Raw genomic sequence first — 25,943 nt, forward strand, 5'->3', positions numbered from 1 at the left:
GTCGAGGTAGCTGTGGGAGACAGTGGGCTTGTAATAAATATTGGTGGACAGTCTATCACCAGAAATGTTGACAGAGAGGTTAAGGAAAGGTATTGAAGTGTCGTAGATGGACCAATTGAAGGTAATAGAGGGGTGGAAATTGGGAGCAAAATTGATAAATTCTTCCAGGTCCAGACGAGAGCACGAAACAGCACCGAAACAGTCATCGATGTACTGAAAAAAGAGTTGTGGGGGTGGCCTGAGTAGGACTAGAACAAGGAATGTTCCAGATACCCATAGTCACACCTTTTTTTTGGAGACAGTGAGACAAGTTTAAGGGGAAATTGTTCAGTTGGGGAACAAGTTCAGCCAGATGGAGGAGAGTAGTGGTGGATGGGGATTGTTCGGGCCTCTGTTCGAGGAAAAAGCGGAGAGCCCTCAGACCATCCTGGTGGGGGATGGAGGTGTAGAGGCATTGGACATCCATGGTGAAGAGGAGGCGGTTAGGGCCAGGGATCTGGAAATTGTTGATATGGCATAAGGCATCAGAGGAATTGTAGATGTAGGTGGGAAGGGACTGGACAAGGGGAGAGAGAACAGAATGAAGACAGAAAGAAATGAGTTCTGTGGGGCAGGAACAGGCTGACAAGATCGGTCTGCCGGGACAGTCCTGTTTGTGGATTTTGGGCAGGAGGTAGAAGTGGGCTGTCTGAGGTTGGGAGACTGAGGTTGGAAGCTGTGGAGGGAAGATCTCCAGAGGAGATGAGGTCAGTGACAGTCTTGAAAACAATGGCTTGATGTTCGGTGGTGGGATCATTGTCAAGGGGAAGATAGGAAGAAGTTCTGAGAGTTGGCGCTCAGCTTCTACAAGGTAGAGGTCAGTAACATAGAAACATAAAAAATAGAAGCAGGAGTAGGCCATTCGGCCCTTCGAGCCTGCTCTGCCATTCATTATGATCATGGCTGATCATCCAACTCAATAGCCTGCTCCCGCTTTCTCCCCATTTCCTTTGATCCCTTTTGCCCAAGAGCTATATCTAACTCCTCCTTGAAAACATACAATGTTTTGGCCTCAACTACTTTCTGAGGTAGCAAATTCCACAGGCTCACCACTCTCTAGATGAAGAAATTTCTCCTAATCTCAGTCCTAAATGGTCTACCCCATATCCTCAGAATGTGACCCCTTGTTCTGGACTCCCCCACCATCGGGAACATCCTTCCTGCATCTACCCTGTCTGGTCCTGTTAGAATTTTATAGGTTTCTATGAGATCCCCCCTCATTCTTCTGAACTCCAGCGAATATAATCCTAACCGACTCAATCTCTCCTCATATGTCAGTCCCACCATCCCAGGAATCAGTCTGGTAAACCGTCGCTGCACTCCCTCTATAGCAAGGACATCCTTCCTCAGATAAGGAGACCAAAACTGCACACAATATTCCAGGGTGCGCCAGACAACAACAACCACCACCCTTGTCGGCAAGTTTGATGACAAAGTCAGAGTTGGACCTGAGAGAAAGGAGTGCAGCAAGTTCAGAAGGAGACAGTTTAGAGTGGGTGAGAGGAGCAGAGAAATTAAGATGGCCGATGTCACACAGACAGTTCTCAATGAAAAGATCAAGAGCCAGAGGGAGGGGTCCAGGTGAAGAGAGAATACTGAAGGCATGTGAAAGGATCCATTGAACAGGGGAGGGGAGACTCCTACCCAAAGAAGTGAGCACGGAGACAGCAGAAGAGCTCAGCATTGTACTGAGCCCGAAATTCATTGAGGTGAGGGCGTAAAGGTATGAAACTGAGTCCTTTGCTGAGTACTGAACGTTCAGCATCAGAGAGGGGAAGGTCAGAGGGTATGGTGAACATATGGCCGGGGCTGGGATTAGAAGGAGGGATGGGGTCAGAGGGGCGGGAAGGGGTGGAGGGTCCTGGATGGGCTTTCGTATCAATGAGTTGTTGGAGCTTGTGTTTAACGCCTGAAAGGAAGAGAAAAATGTTCTTGTCAAGGCCTCTGATGAGATAGAGAATAAAATGAAACTGGGGACAAGGACAGTTTTGAGGTGGGGTGAATCGGTGCTGCTGGAGGGGGCGGAGGGGAGAGGTTGAGTGTGTTCTCAGTGCGAATCCCTGGATGCGGCGAGAACAACAGTCCGAGGAACATTGATTGTCCCAGAGATATCTCTAATCCTGGGTGGATTCGAAACATGAGGATGGATCTTCAGTTGGAATCCACATCGGATAAGTCGGAGACGGAGACAGTCACTGAGAAAGGAGATATGGCTGTGAAAGCGAGTTTTAGTAAACACCTTGTCAAACACCAGGAGGGAAATGGAAAGCAATGAAGGTAAACAGGGTGAAAGAGACAAATGGAGATCCAGTCAGAGAGAAGAGCAGTACTTCTTCAAGGTAGGCATTCCTGGAAGAGAAGCAGCAGTGAATTAAACACTAAGATAAAGGCAAAATACTGCAGATGTTATAAATCTGAACTAAAAACGGAAAATGCTGGAAAAACTCAGCAGGTCTGACAGCATCTTTGGAGAGAGAGAGAGACAGAGTTAACGTTTCGAGTCCGTATGACCCTTCTTCAGAGCCAAAGAGGGATAGAACTGTGATGAAATTTATATTGTTTAAGGGGGAGTGGAGCAGGTGAAGCTGGATAGAAGGTCAGCGATAGGTGGGGGCGAAGGAGAGATTGACAAAGATGTCATGGACAAAAAGACAAAGGAAGTGTTAATGGTAGTGGTAAGAGCTAAAGAAGGTGCTGATAGTGGCATAAAGGTAAGAAAGCAGAATGTGATAATAGAAGAACAAGGGTAAGGACTCTGTGAAAGAACAACATGGAACAAGTAACAGAGGGTGGTGGGGGGAGGGGAGGGTGGTTGGGGAAGAAGGATGGAAAAGGGGATAAAACAATAACTAAATGAATAAAAACGAAAATAGATGGATAAAAAATAAAATAATAAATTTTAAAAAGGGATTAAAAAGGGGTGAAGATAGAGGACACAATTCATGGTCTGAAGTTGCTGAACTCAATATTCAGTCCGGAAGGCTGTAAAGTGCCTAGTCGGAAGATGAGGTGCTGTTCCTCCAGTTTGCGTTGAGCTTCACTGGAACATTGCAGCAGGCCAAGGACGGACATGTGGGCAAGAGAGCAGGGTGGAGTGTTGAAATGGCAAACGATAGGAAGGTCTGGGTCATGCTTGTGGACAGACCGAAGGTGTTCCACAAAGCGGTCACCAAGTCTGCCTTTGGTGTCCCCAATGTAGAGGAGACCGCATTGGGAGCAGCGAATGCAGTAGACCAAATTGAAGGAGGTGTAAATGAAATGCTGCTTCACCTGAAAGGAGTGTTTGGGCCCTTGGACGGTGAGGAGAGAGGAGATAAAGGGGCAGGTGTTGCACCTTCTGTGATTGCATGGGAAGGGGATGAGGTATTGGGGGTGACGGAGGAGTGGACCAGGGTGTCCCAGAGGAAACGGTCCCTATGGTATGCCGACGGCGGGTGACGGGAAGATATGTTTGTTGGCGGCATCATGCTGGAGTTGGCGGAAATGATGGAGGATGATCTTTTGAGTGCGGGGGCTGGTGGGGTGAAAAGTGAGGACAAGGAGGACCCTATCATTATCAGCTAACCTTATTTTGGTTTGGAATTTTAGTTGAATAAAACACTTAGCAAACTAATTAACAAGTCAATGCGTATCTTTTTTTCAAAAAGACAGAATAATTGTGGTTTCATAGCAAAATCGTTGTCCATGTTGTGTTGATAAAAACTTGATGAAATGTTAACTGGTTGTGCTAATATTATTGGTGTTGCTGTAATGTGTCAAAAATCTTTTAAATCCTTTCGTTGGTAATTGAGAACTTGTATTCCCTTCATCACTCCCTTTATCGTCCTGTCATCGACATGGCAGCCACTACAATCCCTGTCCTTCCGTCTAACAGTTGAGGTTTAGAAAAGTGTTTTAAACTGACTACAGTGGGAACCTGGCAGTGAAATTTAAGGAAATAATTCAATCCTGGAGTGTCTATGGTCATAAACCGCTCAAGCTATGCTTTTATGACTCTTTGCGAGCCACTCGATTGAATTATTGCCTTGTAACTGTCACCAGCTACCTATTTTTCTCCTGTTTGTTACACTGTTAAGAGTATCCTACAATAAATACAATTCAAATCCCAACGACGAGCCTAAAGGATTAACTTTTTTTTTAAATGGTTCGTATCTGAGAGCGAGAGAACGGTTTTTTTTGCAGGATTTCAGGGTTTATTTAATATGATCATCATTCTAAGTTTCGTCACAAATTCATATTCCACCTGCACTTCATTCAGTTCAATATTGGTTGTGTTCCAGTTAATATTTTAAACAGGCAGCCTATCCATTTCCCACTTGACAGTCTTAAGAATGCCCCACATGTCGCTTTTGTCATCAAATTTTCCTGTGTTGGAATTTACATAATGTAAATATGTATATTGCATATCATTAGTATGGTGCGATCTCATGAAAGATTAATCAGCTGTTAATGATTGGCTGCCTTTCTTGAACCATAGAAACGTTATTTTTAAATTTGCTTTATTGAAATAACCACTCACGTCCCTGTTAATAATTAGCTCCAGAATATTAATTTTTAGGAACGGGAATCGCAAGAAAATAATTGGGTTTTTTTTCACCTTGATTTCATAGTCCAGAGGTTTACAAAGCATGTTCCCAGGACCAAAGGGAGTTAGTGAAATGAAGAAATCAATTAAACCCTTGGCATCTGATTCAGTTGCAGCTAAAGGTTCTTTCGATATGCAACCGTAGAGAATGTAGCGATCGTACATTGCATGCCTGCTTGATGTGCAGTGTACTGACTAACAGGCATAATTTGCTTGTCTTTATTCTGCTGAGGTTTAATTTCTAAAGTTAAAGATATGATTGGTACAGGACTCCTTCCTAGCCTGAAACCAAAAGGTAGCTTAGCATGTTGGCGTGAAGGCTATTCATAAACTTAGGATTGCTATTCTCCCATGGTTTGTAGCTTGATAAGAAATAGTGAGGTTAATACGGCCATAATAAAAACAAATAAAGCAGTGGGGGTAATTTCCAGAGGGCTAGAATTGAAAAGCAGGCAGGCTGCGTTAAATCTGTATCGAATCTTGGTTCGACCGCACTCAGACTAATGTCAACGGTCCCGGTCTCCGTTTTATAGAGGCACTGGGGAAGGATTTACAAGGATGTTACCAAAACCGAGGCTCTACATAACGAGAAAGGCTATTTCTTTGCAAAAGAAAAGATTGAAGGGTGGCCTGCTGGAGATCTTCAACATTATGCAGGGCTCCAGTAAAATGGAGAAAATGTTTCCAGCGGTGGGATACACTAAAAACAGCGGCTAGAATTGTAAATTGGTCACTGATAAATCCAATAAGAAACTTCTTTACCCAGAGAGTGGTTAGAATGTGAAACTTGCTACTTGGGAGTGGTTGGGGGGGAATCGTATGGATGCATTTCAAATGAAGCAAGGTAAACACATGAGAGTGAAAGGAATCAAAGTTTATACTGAGAAGGTTATAGAGGGATAGGAGGAGTCTCATGTGAAACATAAGCTCCAGAATGGCCCAGTTGAGTCAAATATCCTGTTTATGTTCTGTATCTTCTATGTAATTCGATGTCTAGGAAATCCTAACCTTCAAGTCCTCAAGTGTGGAGATTTCCATGTTTTGGATATCTCTGGAAAAAGTCAGAGAGCCTGGGTTTTTAAACTGGAGTCGCCAAGTTGGCATCTCTTCAATGTCGTGCATGTATCTCCTTTTAGATCTTGCCACTCTCACCACGTAACTGACTGGTCCACCAGTTAGTTATGGTATTCCGTTCCTCCATGCATTCCAAGATGTAGCGCATGATCCACACACTATCTTGTAAAACTCCATGTGATGTACCTTCTACTCTTGCTAGCAGGCAAGGCATTAGGTTATGCGTGAAAATTAGTCTTTATTTCAACTGAATGTTTCTTCAGAATGGATCTCTTTATTGAAACATAACTTGTGATATCTCGGTAACACGTTGCCGAGAGGATCTATGGAATTTACTCATTCCATGCTCTTCTGACTGCAGGTACACAGAGTTGGGCCCTGAAATAGGATATTGTGAATATTAGCATTAAAATGCTTTGTGCGTTTGTAAGAAATGACTTTCTCAATTTAAAGGCAGATGTTATTTTAAATAGCTGGTAAAATAGCTTAATACACCCGCATTCAGTATTTGATTGCTAATATTGCACTGTAATTTTAAGGATATGATACTTAAAATGAGGCAAATTAAATTTGTTTATCCATCTACAGTTTACATATATGTGAAATACTATTTTGGGGGGAAGGGAGGGTAATGTCCTGCTTTGTTACTCTGTTTATTGACCACATGACTTGTATTTATATTACACATGAGCCACAAGCAATGAATAAGATTGTTAATTAAAACTATATTCCAATGAGGTGCAACCCTGTTGTTATTTTTCATGTATTTTGTGCTTTGTTGTATTAACTTCTTTTGTCCTCTGGCAGGTTTGCTATTGACAAGGATACTGGCATGGTCACGCTAATCAGGAGATTAGACTTTGAGGCAACTCGACGATATACTTTAACCGTTATAGCTAAGGATGGCGGTGGTGAGGAAACTACAGGACGCTTGCGCATTAATGTGTTGGACATTAATGACAATGTGCCCACCTTTCAGAAGGAAACCTATCTGGGAACGATTCGAGAGAATGAGGCTGCTCCAGTGCAAGTGGTCAAAGTTCGAGTAAGTGAAACAGTTTTGTACAGAATAGTAGGGATAGGATAGGAACCACATGGTGATGCTAACATTGGTCCATGTTCATACACACACACATATGGACACGAATGTGGACCCACAAATGCGGACATACACACAGGGACACACACACACGAACGCATGAACATGAGCACGTGCACATGAGCACATGAACATGCACACATACACAGCTACGCAAACAAATGCGCGCGCACACACACACACACATATACATACACGGTGTTTTAATGTGGGCTTTGTATTGAATTGGTTGATGCCTCACTTAAAATAGAAGGCAGGGAGATCTTCAAATCTTTAAATATGTGTCTGCTAATGTCAATCGGCATCATTTCTGGGACTTTGTTTCGAAAGACCAGTAGTGTTTTGTGAAGATATATCTTTGAATGAATACAATAGCTTCTTCTTTTAAGTGCAGTATACTTACAATTATTGTGCCTGGCTTGTGTCTCATTGTATCACACTTGTCCCTTAATTAATGATTTTTAAATAAATCCCATTCACTGTGATCAATTACTTTCAGCACCTTTCTCACATAGTAGTTCAGTTTGATTGGACAAGTTTTCTCTGCTTCAGTTTTGGATTCTGTTCTCCCACAGCAGTTAAATTGTGTAATGCATAATGACATTACACTCTGGGTGCAATATATTATTTCTGTCAACAGCTAACGAAGGCTTGATTGGAATTAATTCAAAAAAGATGTTCTTTTGTATAGCATTTTACACATCATCAAGACATCCCTAAGTGCTTTACAACCAGTGCATTATTTTTTGAAGTGTAGTCACTGTTGTAATATTGGAAATGCGGCAGGCAAGTTCCCACAGACAACATGATGATGACCAGGTAATCTATGTTTTGTGATGTTGATTGACTGGGACACCAGGGAGAATGCTCCTGCTCCTCTTTAAAATAACACCATGGGATTTTTTTTTACCATCCACCTGAGAGAGACCTCGGTTTAATTTCTCTCCAGAGAGGCAGCGCCTCCAACAATGCATCTCTCTGTGCAGGAATTCTGTAGTATAAATTGTTGTGATTGTTTGAAATTTGACATTCTTGCATTTGTCCTGATGAGCACAAGATCAAAAGCTTCAGCAATATGTCTCTCTTTTCAGCAAGATTCAAGGACCAAACGACTGCTTGCGTGGAAATGCTTCCACTGTATTATCTGCCAAGTCTTTATCAATTTGCTGATGATTATTAATATGAAATATAAACAGATAATACTAGGAATACTCAGCAGTTCTGGCAGCTTTTGTATTTTCACATGGAGGTGGGGTGGGGTGATATTTGGTGTGGCAGGGCACAGATGACTTGGGTGAGAAAGGGAGCAGACTGAACTAGTGTTAACCCAGGAAGCAGTCTTTGCCCAGGAAGCAGATGCTAACCAGGCCATGGTGACGGAGGATTAAACTCTGTCACTAGAAAGATTCTGAATCGGTGAGGAGTTAATGGATAAACTGTCGGTATTTAAAGTGGACAAGGCTCCTGGACTGGACAAGATACATCCAAGGATATTGAAGGAAGTGAGAGTGGAAATTTCAGTGGCACTGGCCATCATCTTTCAGTCTTCCCTTCAACTCAGGGTTGGTGCCAGAGGGCTGGAGAACTGCAAACATTACACCCTTGTTCAAAAAAGGTTGTAAGGATCAAGCCCAGCAATTACAGACCAGTCAGTTTAATTTCAGTGGTGGGCAAGATCCTAGAACAATTATTTGGGATAGAATTAATAGTCACATGGAAAAATGTGGGTTGGTTAGCCAAAGCCAACATGGACTTATTAAGGGAAAATCGTGTTTAACTTATTTGTTGGAGTTTTTTTGAAGAGGCAACAGAGAGCGTTGATTAAGGTGACGCTGTTGATGATGCATACATGGACTTTCAAAAGGTATTTGATACACAACAGACTTGTGAGATAAGTTATGGCTCCTGGAATGAAAGGGACAGTAGCAACGTGGGTACAAAATTGGCTGAGTAATAGGAAACAGCGAGTAATGGTTAATGGATATTTTTCAGACTGGATGAAGGTTTGTAGTGGAGTTCCCCAGGGGTCAGTATTGGGACCCTTGCTTTTCCTGACATATATTAATGATCTAGATCTCGGTGTGCAGGGGACAATTTCACAGTTTGCAAATGATACTAAACTTGGAAGCAATGTAACCTGTGAGGAAGACAGCATAGAACTTCAAAAGGACATAGACAAGTGGGTGGTGTGGGCAGGCAGGTGACAGATGAAATTCAATGCAGAGAAGTTCATTTTGGCAGGAAGGACATGGAGAGCGTAGTAATTATGGTTTTATTTAGTGTGTAATGTACCTTTAAGAATAATACTTGTTAGGAAAGATCACATGATCTGTAGTAACCAATGGGAGAGTAGCTCAGGCTACCTCAGTGTCAGTGTAGAGATAGAGTTGGAGTTGAAAGCGCACGTGTAGTTGCTGCTGAGTATATGGTACATAAATTTTATGGGCAGAATTTGTCGGGACCCGATTACGGGTTTCGCAGCCACTTCCAGACCCGCCCGACGGGGTATAAATCCTGTCCTATGTTTCCACCCAAGAAACGTCTGCTGATCAACTCTTATCATCAATAATATCAACTCGGCCACCCTTACAACAGGGAGACAATATGAAATAAGGGGTTCAACTCTAAAGGGTGTGCAGGAGCAGAGTGACCTGGGTGTATATGTGCATAAGTCATTGAAGGTGGCAGGACAGGTAGAGAGAGCTGCTTCTAAAGCATACGGTATTCTAGGCTTCATTAATAGGGACATAGTGTGTGAGAGCAGGGAGCTTATGCTGAATTTATATAAGACAGTAGTTAGACCTCAGCTGGAGTATTGTGTGCAGTTCTGGGCACTATATTACAAGAAGGATGTGAACGCATTGGAGAGAGTGCAGAAGCGGTTCCAGGGATGAGAAACTTCAGTTATGAAATCTGCGAGGTTGGGACTGTTTTCCTTGGAGAGGAGAAGGCTAAGAGGAGATTTGACAGAGGTGTTCAAAATCATGAGGGGGCTGGACAGTGTAAATAGGGAGAAACTGTTCCCACTCATTGAAGGATCGAGAACAAGAGGGCACAGATTTAAAGTGATTTGCAAAAGAAGCAAATGCGATGTGAGAAAAATCTTTCTCACACAGCGAGTGGTTCGGGTCTGGAGTGCACTGCCTGGAAGTGTGGTGGAGGCAGGTTCAATCGAGGCATTCAAGAGGGCATTAGATGATTACTTACATAGAAACAATGTGCAGGGTTACAGGGAAAAGGCAGGAGAATGGCACTGAGTCATAATGATCCTTTGGAGAGCTGGTGTAGACATGATGGGCCAAATGGCCGCCTCCTGCACTGTAGCAACTCTATGATTCTGGGAAAATTTGATTTGCTCGTTTTGTGATTTCTGCTTTGTGGCTTTTGAGTACAAGTTTTCTTTCAACCCAATCCTCAGTCAAGGTTTGCTGGCATTAGTCCAGAGCGTTCAGTCAAATTTGGAACAATCAACTCAACAGTGTGGCTAGTGGCAATGGATGAGATTGCTTGAAACTGGCACGAGAATTTGAGATTATTAGGAACTTAGTAACAGGAGTGGACTGTCCAGCCCCTTGAACCTGTCCTGTCTTTCCATTGGACACTGGCTGGCTTGTACCTCAAATCCATTTACGCACCTTATTGCTCCACATCCCTTGATACCGTTAGCTAACAAAAATCTATCAATTAGCCCCCAGCATCCGCAGCTTTTATGAGGAGAGAGTTCCACATTTTCCGCTCCCTTCTCTGTGAGTTAGCGCTTCCTGAATTCTCTCCTGAATGATCCTAACCCCCAGTTTTGGGATTGCGCCCGCCTTTGTCCTGGGTTCACGGGTTTGGTCGAAATAATCAACTCGTCACTTCTCTCCACAGCCGCCGTGCCTGACTTGCTGAGCAATTTCTGCTGGTTTGTTCCTGTCGCTGCATTTTTAAGCTTCCGCGGCCGCTCGGTTGAAAGGGAGGGTGAGCAGCGTTATGTGGCTACGCGACCATGGGCATCGACACACAGCCTGGGAGTTCTTCAATTACAGGCCTCCGCCTTTATCTGTGATTTCTCTCAGATAAAACGAGACTGACTGATACTAAATTACTTGTTTTTTTTTTAAAAAAGCTATTTACTGCACTGTCAGCTTTCCCCAAATCTGCTGTCATTTTGGTCATTGTATCTGATTAAGACACAATTGTGATGTTAATGTAATTGACAATGTGTTGGATTGCATGGCAGTTTAATTTATTAAAGGCATAGAGCGAGCAGGTGGAACTATTATGTGTTACTTCAAAAGCACTTTTTAAATATATGATGTGACCTGTGAAACTGATGGGATGTTTAAGGGAGGAAATTTCAGCTGAAAGAGGCATTGTCTCTTCAGAAGCATCATTTGGCAAACCCTTGTCTTTGTTTGCCAAGCACACCACCCACAATAAAGAGCCATGCATGTTACAACAGCATCCACCTATCAATAATATTTACCACCTAAGGAACAGGAGGAGGACATTCAGGCCTCCCCAAGCCCTGTTCTACCTTTTCAGTTAGATCGTATCTGACCTTTTTTATTCTTTGATGGGGCCTGAGCATCTCTGACAAGGCCAGCATCTATTGCCCATCGCTAATCGCCATTGAGAAGCTGGTGGGGAGCTGTGGCCCTGAGCCACGGCCGTGTACCTGCTGTTGATACACCCAGGGGGCTGCTTCGGGAGGGAATTCCAGATGCTGAGGGAATGGCGACAATCTGGTTCCATGTCAGGGTGGCGTGCGGTTTGGAGGGGGAACTTGCAAGCGCTGGCGTTCCCATGTCCTTTCAGGCGGTAAAGGTCACAGATTTGGAATCTGCTGTCCAGGGAGCCTTGGCAAATGCCTGCATTGCATCTTGCGGATGGGTTCTCGCTGCTGCCACTTTGTGTTCGTGATGGAGGGAGCGAACGCACAAGGTGGTGGGATCTGAGCACAGGGAAGACTATGTGTCCCTCCTGCCTTCCACCCGTGAAGCGATTTGTAGAGCAGACGATCAGGTGGCAGACGATCAGATTGTTAAGTGGCAAACAATCAGGCAGGGCGGCATCTGTGGAGAGAGAACCAGGGTTAATGGGCTGGATTTCGTAGCCTGCCACTGGGGGTGTGTTTTTGGCATGTAAAATATGTCGAGTGGCTAGACTGCTGCCTTTCCACCCACCCCCTATAACACAGAGGGTCGGTAACGCACTCATTAGTCCACCCACCTTTTGGCCTATTGAGGGCCTTAAGTGGCCGATTATTGCCAACTTAAGGCCCACAATTTGCCTCCACTGGGCAGTGGCAGGCGGGCAAGAGTGGGAAGGCCATTTGGTAAACCAAGACGGTGAAAAGGTGGGAAGGAAGGGATGCACACCATTTGGGGTGGAGGTCGGGGGGGGGGGCAGCGGTGCCCTCTGCACCTCCTCAGGATGTTACCCCCCCCCTTGTGGCCTCCAAAACCCACCACCCCCACCCTAGGGTGTGCCCTACCCCTTCCTGTTCTAAAAGCCCGGGGCTTGCCTAGGCCCAGTGTCGATCTCCAATCTCTGTGAGACAGTTTGCATTCCCAATGACGCCAACTGCCGAGTTCTGGCACTACGGGGACTGCTAGAGCTGCTGACCAATCAGAGCGGCTGGCACTTCTCAAGCGGAGGTCTTCTTCCCACTGAGGGGCAGAAGTTCGACCCTCAGTTCCATAAAGGCAGGAATAGATCTGTTGGATTCACATGGGAATCAGGAAGAAAGTGAAAAGTTCTTGGGTTGAGGGAGGTGAGGCGTTGCATGATTTAAGGTTGGTTACGCTTTGTGATTGGCAAAGGAGACAAGATATTTATGTTTAAGAGCCAGTGGTCACAGTCTCTGTCCACGTCTTGTGTGACTTGGAAAGAGGCAAGAGGTGCGTCATCTAAATCCACGGGTCTCTTTAATTGGCTTTGAATTGAGAAACATTGTGAACCTGGCACCAAATCTAATTTGCGGCCCATATAAAATTCGGAGGAGGTAAAATGAGATTATTTGCCACCTTGGGGCCTCTGTGTGAAGGCCTTACAGAAGTGCGAACTATTTAAAGTAATAATGGACCCTATTCCCTGTGACCCATTGTTATAAGTGCCAGCTGGAGGAAAAGAGAAAATGTTAACTAGGTAACACTGAATGCTGATGAGAATTTCATTTGTGCACCGAGTTGCTCTGAACTGAAAAGCACGATCTGAGAGGATGTAGGAAACAGCTCCTGATTACTTTCAAAAGGGAATTGCAGGGATACCTGAATGGGCTATGAGGAAAGGGCAGTAGAGTGGGGATAATTGGACAGGGCTGGTGCAAGCTCAGTGGGCTGAATGGCCTCTCCCTGTGCTATATTATCCTGCGAAGAACACAGATCACAACTTTACCCATCTGGCAGCAATTTAATTTTCCTGAAGAATCTTTCTCATGGTGAAGATAAGACATGTAATCGTCAAGGTCACCCATGGAAAAGTGAATGGAATCCATGCAGTCAATCCTAAAAATATCAGTTAAAAATCACAGTATCCCATATAGTAAAAGATATCCCATATAATTTATCCCATACCTGAAAGCATCCCATATGGTAACAGAATTTAACTTCTCCAGATGCCTCATGGCTGATGATTGTATATATATATATATATATATATATATGGCCCATAACTGAACTATTTTAAAAGTCGTTTGTAAAGCATACATCAGCTATTTGAATTATATTTTTTCCCCATAACAGATTCCCTGTCACACTATGATCACGCCTCTCTGTCATAAAACACAATATCCCGAGACTCACCATGGACATCCCAACAGGCGGTTGAGGTTGGAAAGAGTGACAGATAGCTCAGCTAACTTGGGAAGGGGCGATAAGTAGTCTGCCTCCTCTTTTCCACAGCTTACGCTCCTGTTGTAATTTGGTATCTAGCAGAATTCCCTGGGCATTGTCCCTAGGAAGTGTGTGAAGCTCTACTCTGTACACTGTGTAATTCTTCTGAGAGTTGGAGCTGTGTTTAAGAGGGTCTGATCCTTTAAGGTTGCAAAGTCTAATTGCTGGAAATACCCTGGGGTCAATGACAGATTAATTTCTGTAGATGAGGAGAAGTTGCAAGATGTCAGCTACTTAGAAATTTCAGGCTCAAGGTCAGAACTTTCTCGGCAAAATCAATTAACTTGTAATTGACTGTAGTTTGAAATCACTCTATTCTGTCTTCTATAATTTTGGCACTTTGAAATGTGATGGGCACTGCAGGAACCTTCCACATCTAAATGCACAGGGAGTGCAACTTGTTATAATTTTAACGCTGAAAGTCTTAGCTGAAAGACAAATCTTAACTCCTGTTACCTGCCCTTAGGGTCATAACCAGACTGGAAATGATCCTTGTCATTGATCTGACAAGTCTCAAGTTCAGTAGGTACCACATTCTGCAGCGGGGATGGGGAAACCCTTTCGTATCACGGACCATTCACACACGGACAAAATCAGTCACGGGCCCCCCCCCACACACACACACACACACACACACAAAAATCAACTTAATGTAGGTTTTTTTGGAGAAAATACAGAAACTCACCCGTTGTTTTAATGCGATGGCCGAATCTGAATATAATATTGTTAAATATTACTATAGTAATTTATCTGATGCTTTTATCCAAAGCAAATTAGTAACAATGATGATAAATGCTATTTTGAAGGCACTACTGTCGTAGGTCTATGTTTTTAGAAATCTTGGCCGAATAAAATTGAGCAACAGGCCGGATCCAGCCCAAGGGAGTAGGTTCCCCGCCTCTCGTTCTACAGGCACGAGCTCTGCAGAGCAATAGCATTCTCAGGGTTGAAGTTGCAGAGTCTTTGCCAGAGCTACTTTCAGTACACGGCTGAGGATTATAGCTCCTAACTGTTGGAACGCAGATACTTCAGAATCTAGTTTGGTAGGCGCCGTGATTGGGAGAAGGGAGGGGACATTTGATGAAAGGAAGGGACAGTGTCTGGCTGAGGAAACTGGCAATGTTTGATGTAGGGAAGAGGAGATAATTGACCCAGGACAGAGATGATGTTTACTGCATTATTCTCTACAGTCCTGCACTCATTGCTTGAACTCTACCCTGGTGAGGAAAAGATTCTGCGGAAGAAGATTTCTGCTCTTGGTAATTTATTGTTAAACCATAAATGTGTTAATTACACACCGACGGCACAGCCTAGGGGCAGGGCTAATCTAGGTAACAAACACTGGAAGCACACCTGGCAGGATTTAGTCCTCTGTGGCACTGCACCTGGATTAAGGTGACTTTACTCCACCTTGTGAACTAGTTACTTCAGATTGAGGGAACTTTGAAGTGTAATCTTGAAACATCTTGACTATCCCCAAGTTAGAAGTCTGATTAATCCATTCCTCCATCGATTCAGGTAAGTCGATATACCTGTGTAAAGGAAATTTGGCTGGGGATCATGTGCTGACGGTTGAAAACTATGCAAGTTTCTTACCTTCAAAGTAAAAGCAGGGCCTGAGCAACTGGGAATCAATTAGAAAGAAGATGCAAGGAAGAGGTAGCAGAAGAGAGGGACCCCAGGATGAGATAAGGTTGAAACAAAGTCTAACTGAAGTTCGCAAGAGGCAAGAACACAACTGAAGGCGATGAAACTATGGGATGGATAAGTCTTGTCTTTCTGAGGCATTACAAAATGTATTGAGCCTTATTGCGATCGCTTTTCAAATTGCAATTCTTTTTTCTTACTCCTCAAAGATAGGATGAAGAAACTAAAGCAGGTTTGAATCAGGGGTTTGGGCTTTGGTTGAAGAGCTGTGGTGGTGGTTACTTTTATAATCTGTGGAGTTTAAAATGTACTTTTAATTTGCAATAGTCACCGATAAAGCATCCTTCACAACAGGAACCTCGGCTCTGTCTGTAGATTATGTTCACTCTACCTTGAGAAGATACCTGAATAGTAACCATTTTTTCCACAAGTGATGTCATAGCTCTTTGCCAAATCCCATTGACTCTTTCAGTTACTGTACTGCTGCCCACTCATTACCTCAGCCTTAAACACAACCCTCCTCAAAGGCTTCTCTTCAACTTAGTTCAACCCTGTCCTCCCAGCCTTTCACCAGCTTACTGTCCGTCAACACTTCTCCGGGAAGGGGTCCACCATGTCTTTCTGTAGCTGAAGAGCACCGCCGAAATTTGGGGATAGTAGAAAATGCTGGCAATACTCAGCAGGTCCGGCAACACCTGTGGAGAGAGAGAGAGACAGAGTTCACCTTTCGAATCGACAACCTTTTATCAGAATTTTGAGCACTTAGAAATCTGGGCTAAAAACAAAAACTACTGCGGATGCTGGAAATCCAAAACGAAAACAGAATTACCTGGAAAAACTCAGCAGGTCTGGCAGCATCGGCGGGAGACCCGCCGATGCTGCCAGACCTGCTGAGTTTTTCCAGGTAATTCTGTTTTTGTTTTGGAAATCTGGACAGTTGTCTGTTTCTGCAGTAGACAGGCAGCACTGAGTTTTTATTTTCCCCTGCGTTGCTCGTCAGCCACTGACACGTGCGTTTTGTTTTCTCTTTAATGCAGGCGATTGATGACGATTCACCTCCAAACAACCAGATCACTTACAGCATTTTTAACACCTCAATCCTGAGCAGCTCCTTCGATATCAGGTTATCGGACGGTTACGGGGGTAAGACCTACACTTTTGCCTTGGGGCCGAACCCCTGTCAGGGGCAGGGATATGATGGGAGGTTGTCAGGATGTTCATAGATATGGGTTTGGGAGTTGGCATTGGCCCTGCGATTCCTTCTAGGGTCACCCTTCCACTTTCGGACTGCAAGTTGGAAACCAGTGCCCTGCTGTCTAATGCCAATGTTCAAGAGCACAAATGGGACAGCGCTTCATAGAAAGCAGCTTCTTTCGAAGAACCTTCATTTCTATAGTGCCTTTCATAACCTCAAGATGTCCCAAAGCGCTTTACTGCTAATGAACTGTAGTCACTGTTGTAATACAAAAAGCAGGGTTAAAATGCAGAAACACAGCAGCCAATTGGCGTGCAGCACATAAATGTGATTATGACCAGACAATCTGCTTTAAATGATGTTGTCTGAGGGTTAACGGTTGGCCAGGACATGGGGAAGATTGCCTGAACCCCCTTCAAAAACAAAAGCTCTGTGGGATCTTTTACATCCACCGGAGAAGGGAAGCAGGGCCTCAGTCTAACATCCCCAAGAGAAAGACATCACTTTGTTCAGTGCGGCACTCCCTCAGTACTGAGCTGAGTCTGTTAATGTAAATTGTTGTGCTCAGGTCACTGGAGTGAGACTTGAACCCAAACCTTCTGGCTCAACAGCAAGAGAATCCTACTGACTGAACCACGCCCGACACCTCTCATCTTAGTCAACTAGAGCTTTAGTAAATCTGCATTATCTGAGCCCCTTCCTCTGTCAGCTTCCAGAATCTGGGATCCTTCTCGCTGCTGACTTCAGCTGATGCAAAAAGGACCAGATGCCTAACTCCAACTGTGCATTTATCATATAAAATGGCCCAAATAAAGAAAATATTCACTTCGAATGGTTTGCTGAAGTATTAACAAAAATTCAGCCACAGTGCAACTGAAGGGTCATTATTTTTAAGTTTTCAGTGCAGTGTAATTACACACACTGATTAAAAATAAATCCCTGTTGTGTTGTTCAGGGCATAAACTGCATGCTAACAGTGTAATCACAAAAGCATTGAGTGTCTTCTACCTGTTGAAATGTTCACAGTCTGTTAAAATATTTTAAGATGAAACTGGATGGACAGGATTTAGTCTAATCCTTCACCTTCTGTGATTATTCTGAATGTGAGAATACCAGGTTGTCGAGCTAATGGCTGTTAGAGATTTCTTTTCTGTGCTTTGTATCTTGCTCATTCTTCTTCTGTCAAGTGCGATCACTGATTGAGAGGGAGTGAACAAAGCATTGCTAAGTGAACTGCTGCCAATTCTCGACCAATCTGCTCTGAAACCAACTACAAGAAGTTGTGTAATGAAGACCCAGTGTGACTCTGTGACAGGGCTGCAGCATTGTTTATAAAATCCCTCCGAGGCGTGACAGGGTTCGATGCTGAGATGTCGTTTCCCCTGGTTAGGGAATCTAGAACATGGGCTCACAGTCTCAGCATAAAGGGTCGGTCATTTCAGACTGAGACAAGGAGAAATTTCTTCACTCAGTGGGTATTGAATCTTTAGAATTGTCTATCCCAGATTGCTGTGGATGCTCAGTCATTGATCATGTTCAAGACAGAGATAAATAGATTTTTTTGCACCAAGAGAATTAAGAGATTTGGGGATAGTGTGGGAAAGTGCAGTTGAGGCAGAAGATCAGCTATGATCTTATTGAGCAGTAGAGCAGACTTGGAGCCAAATGGTTGACTCCTGCTCCTATTTCTTATGTTATTTAGATTGGAAGCTTAGTATATGGACAATGCTGAGACTGTGACCCCCATGTTCTTGATATAGCATTTTTGGAAGAAATGTTTACTTGTTAAAAGGACTCAGATTTAAAATAAGCTAGGCCAGTACTTCCAAGACTAGGTCAGCAATAAAGAAAATAGATTCATCATCATTAAAAAAACTTGAGGTACGTACACTGTGTCCCGTACACTATCTGTACGCTGTATCTCATTTGCTGTTTCCATACATTGTATCTCATTCAATGTATCTCATACACTGTATCCACTGTCTCAATCACTGTATCTCATACACTGTCGATTCACTGTATCTCATGCATTGTATCTCATACACTGTATCCACTGTCTCATTCACTGTATCTCATACACTATCGATTCACTGTATCTCATACATTGTATCTCATACACTGTATCCACTGTGTCATTCGCTGTGTTTCTTACACTGTCCAGACACTGTATCACATACATTGTATCTCATACACTGTATCCACTGTGTCATTCGCTGTGTTTGTTACGCTGTCCATACACTGTACCTCATATGCTATCGATTCACTGTATCTCATACACTGTATCCACTATCTCATTCACTATCTCATACACTGTATCTCATTTACTATCGATTCGCTGTATCTCTCACATTGTATCTCATACACTGTATCCACTATCTCATTCACTGCACCTCATTCACTGTAACCAAATGTTGTATCTCATGCACTGTACCTCGTTCACTGTCTCTCATACACTATCGATTCACTGTATCTCTCACATTGTATCTCATACACTGTATCCACTATCTCATTCACTGCATCTCATACACTATCGGTTCACTGTATCTCTCACATTGTATCTCATACACTGTATCCACTATCTCATTCACTGCATCTCATACACTATCGATTCACTGTATCTCTCACAATGTATCTCATACACTGTATCCACTATCTCATTCACTGCATCTCATACATGCTTTTGTTGGAGGCAGCCGGTTAAAAAAATCTTGAGTCTTGTAATTGCTTCTTCTCCAAACTTTAAACTCTTAAGATTAAATCTGGCAGTCAGCTAGCCACTGCATTTATCCTCTTAACAGCAACTGATGTGAAGTACAGGGAGATCTGGATTGGGCGAAGAAAGCCAGTCTTGTGTGCATCTGGCGTACTTTTCCTGTCTGTCCAGATTCCTTCGACACACAGGAACGACTACACAAATTTCTTGCAGTTGAAAATTTTTCATTCATAAATCAGCTACAAATCACAACTGATTGTCTTTTTTAAATAGCATAGCCTTTGACTTGATGCTCTTACTGATAATCTAGAAATTACTGTTGGTGCTGGTAGTGGACAGATACTTAATATGCTCTTATGATTTTTAACCCACATTTTAAATTAATTAAAAATATATCTCCTGGTATAAGTTCATGACTCTGCTGATATATTTAGTAATGAAGAAGGCTATTGATTTTTTTACAGTAGCGTAAAGAAATTAAATTGCTATCTGTTGCTGGGAATACTAAATTAAAATTTGTAAAGATAAGGTACAGTTGTGTTAGATTCCATGGCTGGTGATTTTTATGAAGTATTGACCAGCAATAATCTTCCTCAATGCCTTTCTCTGTTCCAGTTATTATTGTCACAAGGCCCATTGACTTTGAGCAGGTACCAGGAGGTTTTATCTATTTGACCATCATGGCAAAAGACGCTGGGACGACTCCTCTGTACAGCACAGTCCCTGTGACTGTTGAAGTTTTTGTAAGTACATATTAATCTATGTTGTCAGCTTTTCCGTTATCTGCAGTAACCCAGGTTCATTCAAGGCCACTGTTTGAGGTTAGCCATGACCCCATTATCTCTCATGAAGCAGTTGTGAGATCTCAGTCAATACTTCTACACAGATAAAATGTATGCTATTTTAGAGAAAAAAAAGAAAGGCTTGCATTTGTATAGGGCCCGCCTCAACCTCATGGCCTTGCAGCCAATAAAGTGCTTTTGAAGTGCAGTCATTGTTGTAGTATAGACAGCCAATTTGTGTACAGCAAGATCCCACAAACAGCAGTGTGATAATGACCAGGTAGTTTTTTGCTTTGATGATGATGTTGCTTGTGAGATTAGTATTGCCCAGGGCACCAGGGAAAACTCCCTGGCTGTTCCTCAAAATAGTGGCCAGGGGATCTTTGACATCCACATGATGGGGCAGACATGGCCCCACCTTAATGTCTCATCTGCAACAATTAATGAATTATACAAGGCAGCCATTGTGAAAGGCAGTAATGGTTGTTAGCTACCTAAGAGGCCACCCCTTTTTCACACATCAAACGATCAGTTAATCTATTTCTGATGATGTTGGTTGAAGTTGGAACACAGGCCAAGAGAGGAGAAAAACAAGGCTTCTTCAGATAGTACCACGGGATTTTTCATTTGTTTGGAATCGTGAACTAGGATGAGAAATCTCAGTCAGAAGTCAGTGTGACAGTGCAGCACCTACTTGATACCAACACTGGAATGATAAACTATGAGTCCAAACTGCAGATTTGGGGGTTTGAACTCTTGAACACCTAACTCTGAAGTGAAACTGTCGGCAAATGAACAGGTCTTTACTTGATCACAGTGACGAGCTGCTCATTGAACAATCCAGGGGACATAAACCTCAAGCTAGTCGGGGATCGAGCTGCATTATTGAGCAGGATCTGTGGCCTTGATATTGTACAAGGACTTGGCGAAGCAACTTCTCCACGCCAAGTGACGGGTTGGGAGAGACTGATTTTTGTAATTAAAGCATGAAACAAGCTTTGTAGATTTTGCGTTAAAGTTTATTAAAGGGCTGTTGCATCATTTTTTGGAGTCAAGCTTGTGGCTTTTATTATTAAATTAACCTGGAAGCTCAGCTCATAATTAGCTCACCTCGTCATGGATTCCAAAGGCAAAAATGCCATTCATCCAGGTAACAGAAATCCAATTAGTTAATTCAGAGCCTGCCTGGCCTTTCATCAGACACTTGGCTGCTTGCCAAAGTGGAATTCTAACTTAACCACTTATACTTGCAATTTATAAATTATTCTTCACTCTGCCTTTCTATCTTCATTGCCCCACCTTCCTTGTTGAGTTACAGTATTGGGCGGCTGATGCTGAAGTGTCTGGTTTTAGTTGTGGATGACACAGCTGGGTTGTCATGGCTGCTTTGCATAATTAGCCTTCACAGCGACTTAACGCCTTACTGATTCTTAATTTGAAAGCCTGTTTCGGAAAGAGGAAGACTGCCTGGGCTGCAATGAATGTCTGCGATTAAACAGGATAGTGGGAGTTGCTAAAGAGAACTGTCTGCTCTTAGTTTTGTACAGTATGTACTGAATGAAGCCCTCATTTACTGGGGGATCTTCTGAAAACTGTAATTGGTTCTGCTTTTACTGTGAAAGTAAATTCTTTAAGCTTACCTTTGGTCAATTTTGTCATTTGGTGTGCAAGTTGTTATCCTCTTAATATTCTGCTTACTTACGTTCGGATATATTTGGATATGTTCCAACGTTTCTGCAATGCACCAGGTACATTTTCTTAAAATTCTTGCATGAGATGTGGCAAGGCCAGCATTTGTTGCCCATCCCTAATTGCCCCTTGAACTGAGTGGTTTGCTGGGCCATTCCAGAGGGCAGTTAAGAGTCAACCGCATTGTCGAGAGTCTGGTGTCACATGTAGGCCAGACTGGGTAAGGATGGCAGATTTCCTCCCCTAAAGGGCATTAGGGAACCAGACATTAGTGACTGCAGAAATTCACTAAGGCTCCTTAGACCAGCATCTTCCAAACCCATGAGCACTGCCATCTAGAAGAACAAGGGCAGCAGATAGATAGGAACACCACCGCCTGCAAGTTCCCCCTCCAAGTCACTCACCATCCTGACTTGGAAATATATCGCCGTTCCTTCACTGTCGCTGGGTCAAAATCCTGGAACTCCCTTCCTAACAGCACTGTGGGTGTACCTACACCACATGGACTGCAGCGGTTCAAGAAGGCAGCTCACCACCACCTTCTCAAGGGCAACTAGGGATGGGCAGTAAATGCTGGCCCAGCCAATGAAGCCCACATCCTGTGAATGAATGAATTTTTAAAAATGGGTTTTTACAATAATCCACAGCAGTTTCATGACGCCGTTACTGAGACAAGCTTTCAATCCAGAATGCACGGTGTTCAGGGCTGTACACCAGAGGTCTTGCACTCTCTCGAGGGTTGATGCACTTTTACACTCAGATTGGTTGGAGCTTAGAACTCTCCTCCGCAAATGGCAATTGGTGCTAGATCAATTTCTAAACCTTAAGTCAGAGATATTTAAATTGTTTGTTAATAAAGATGTCAAATGATATTGGGGAGAGGCAGTAACATGGAACTAGGTTATGGACCAGCCTATCTCATTGAATGGCAGAACAGGATCGAAGGGCTGAATGGCCTCTTCCTGTTCCCATGTCCCAGTGAGCTCTTGGAATTCATCTGGAACATAAAAATGGAAAATAATTAATTAAATGTTAAGTTCCACCAGCTGCCATGGTGGGGTATGAGCCAGTGCCCCCAAGACATTAACTTGAGCCTCTGGTTTATTAGTAACCAGTAACATAACCACCATCTCCCCAGCCATTTGTCCAGCCATCAGCTGATGATCTCAGTGATATGACACCACATGGCGTCTAATATATGGCGACAGGGTGGGTTGAGAAGAAAGTGAATCTCTCGCCCTCTTCATCCCACCATTGTTATCCAATCCTTTAACCACCTGGAATTCCCCCCTTGTACTCCTTTGTCTTTTCACCTTCCTCCTCTTTTAAGATGTGCCTTAAAATCCATTCAGTTGACCAAGCTTGTGGTTCTGACTCCCCTCCTACCAGACCACCTCCCACCCCACTTCTAAGAACCCATTTGTTAGCTTGCTGTCCATTTTTTTGTCATACACTGCTTCTACCAAGTGCCTTTGGACATTTTTCTATGTTAAAGGCACGATATAAATCTACTTCGTAATTTTGTTGTTTTATGTACGAGTTGTTTTATGTTAATCAAATAAAATCACGTTTGGAACATAGAACAGGTCTCAGCTGGCTTAGGTCTTGACTTGTTTGTATTGAACGAAGGAGGTTTCCCAACTCTGTAACCTGCAGAATGCAGGCACGTACGAATCAAATCCTTAAAAAATCTGTTTCTGAAGACTCAATCCCAATCTTATCAAAAATAGTACTTTGCTGTTGCAGCTTCAGCAGATCATTAATCAGTTCATGGTTCCCCAGCCCAGCTGTCAGCAAAAGAAAGCCATGGATTAGCCTTCCCAAGTTCAGTTTGCTGTTATTTTCTGACTGAAAAAAAGCTTCGGAAAATAAGCCACGGAGCAGCTCTGTGTTTTGGAATACTAATTAGAAGCTCTTTTGCTTGCAATGCTGAGAATGCACAGTGTTCAAAGCTGGACACCACAGGCCTTGCACTCTTTTGAGGAGTGAAACACTTTTACACACAGAGTGGTCGGAGTTTAGAACTCTCCACAAATGGCCGTTGGTGTCGATCAATTTGTAAACTTTAAATCAGAGATTTTTAGATTTTCTTTTGTTAACCAAAGACACCAAATGATATGGGGGAGTGGCGGGATCATGGAACCAGGTCATGGATCAGCCTATCTCATTGAACGGCAGAACAGGATCGAGGGGCTGAATGGCCTCTTCCTGTTCCTATGTCCCCCCAGTGAATTATTGGTGTTCATCTGGAACATAAAAATGGAAAATTGTCCTCAAGCATCCCAGCATTTAAGAAACATTTTGGTATTATGATGAAGGGAGTCTAGGGACGGAAGTCCCAAGATGAGCTGAATGACCTTCCTCATTCGATGTCTATCTTCAGCTTGAGGTTACTGCTGATCTTTCACTGGTTCTTCAACCAACTTGACTGAGCTGTGAAACTCTCGATTTTTCGCCAGGCTGTGTTTAATCTCACTAAAGTTGGACAGCCCATCTACTGATCTGTCACAATGATTATCGGATCGGGGCAGCTCTTGTTCTGTTCAATTTGCTTTCAACGTTTAAACTAAAGGGAATTGACTGAGCAGCTTTAGAAACAAAATTTACTTGATGTGGTTGGATATAAAAATGTACAGACTGCAGGCGCTGAGCGCGGTACTGGAAATGCAAACGTACAAAACTGAGAAGAATATTCCTGATTAAATTGACTCATCTTGACAAGTGGTTTAGTTGGGCAGTTTGGAGGATGTCCCTTGCGTTCTGTTTAATCTACTTGATGTCCCCTTGGCGTTGCACATAGAATGACTTGCATTTATCTAGTGCCTTTCACAATCTCAGGACATCCCAGAGTTCTTCATTGCCAACTCTTTTTTTTTTGTCAATTTTTCTTTGATGGCACCGCTGTAAAGTATCTTGAGATGTTGCAGGTGCTATTTAAATGCAAGTTTGTTGTTTTCGAGTGCCAATCAATGCCACCTGAAACAATGTGTTAATGACCAAATAATCCATTTTAGGAAGGAGGGCGAAATATTGGCCTCCCTGATCTTTTGTGTCCTCTCCTGAGAGCTTCTCAGTTTAATGCCTGAAAGGCAGTGCAGCACTGAAGTGTCAGCCTTGAATTTTGCACTCAAGTCTTTGGAGTGGGTCTTGAACCCACAACCTTTTGACTCCAAGGCAAGTGCACTATCAACTGAGCCATGGCTTATGGACAATCAGAAGCAAATGTGGCATTCGGGTCAATTGGGGTTGGAGGGTTGGGTCGCGCCCCCCCCAATCCCTCCCTTGGCTCTTATATTCCTATAAGATCTCCTATGTCTGAATTTATAATGGGACGTGTCTCTGTATACTTGTCACACAGTAATCACACCCTCTAGTGGTCTCATAGAAAGTGAGCAGAGGTGTAAGACTTCTAATATATTGTAGTGGCTGTTCCTCTGTGGGTTACGTTACACAAAATAATACACATTTTTGTAAAGAAGGGGTTAACATATTTGTTACATAGATGAAACCTTCCTCAACTGCGACCACACTTCAGCATTAGAATACCTTCAGACGGCACCCGCCAAATACAGTCCCTGCAGGTCACATGGTTCATTATTTGGCACAGCAGAAATTGCTGCTGGTGCTATGGTGAGGTGTGGACACATCAATTTCACTCTCTAACAGTCCATGAAATAACAAATTGTACTTTTAATGTACGGCTTTAATTGTCACCGTCTTTTAGCCTTGGTGATCAAAATCTCGAGCTATTTGATTGGGAAAGCGTATTTACAGCTGTGGTATCTCTAACTGATGAATGAATAGAGGGATTTCATTACAATAAATGCAGGTTAAGAATCACTTAAACTAATCTTTTGCCTCCGCTGATAGTTAAGAGAGGATTTTTTTTTTCTCTCCAAGGGGACCATTACTGTCTGAAGCTGGAGACTGGGATTGATTTTATAAATGAAGGAGTTTGTTGAGGATCTTTGTGCCTTTCCGAAATTCTGCCACCAGAGCTCTGAATAAATTTCTAGCCATCTTACTGCTCTTGCTGCACCGGTTTGTGTAACCCAGTGGCGAACCTGCATTTATATAGCACCTTTCGCAACCTCAGGATGCACCAAAGCGCCTTCCAGCCAGTGAAGTACTTTTGAAGTGTAGTCACCCTTGCAATGTAGATAGAACACGTGGCAGCGAATTTAAACTGTGAGCTCTCTCTCACAGCCATGAGATGGATGACCAGATAATCTGATGTTTTTT

At 43.2% G+C, this 25,943-nt stretch overlaps 1 protein-coding gene across 1 annotated transcript in view; it reads left to right on the forward strand.

Annotated features, from left to right (window-relative positions):
• cdh23 (cadherin-related 23) overlaps nt 1-25,943 on the forward strand; it is a 701,272-nt gene that overhangs the window by 380,126 nt on the left and 295,203 nt on the right. Inside the window, exons 14-16 of the mRNA XM_078530938.1 lie at nt 6,506-6,743; nt 16,360-16,465; nt 19,846-19,973. Of these exons, the coding sequence (XP_078387064.1) occupies nt 6,506-6,743; nt 16,360-16,465; nt 19,846-19,973 (472 nt within the window). The remainder of the gene's footprint in view (nt 1-6,505; nt 6,744-16,359; nt 16,466-19,845; nt 19,974-25,943) is intronic.

The sequence above is a fragment of the Cetorhinus maximus genome, chromosome 27, assembly GCF_964194155.1.
Source record: "Cetorhinus maximus chromosome 27, sCetMax3.hap1.1, whole genome shotgun sequence".
In the NCBI taxonomy this organism is placed as follows: Eukaryota; Metazoa; Chordata; class Chondrichthyes; order Lamniformes; family Cetorhinidae; genus Cetorhinus; species Cetorhinus maximus.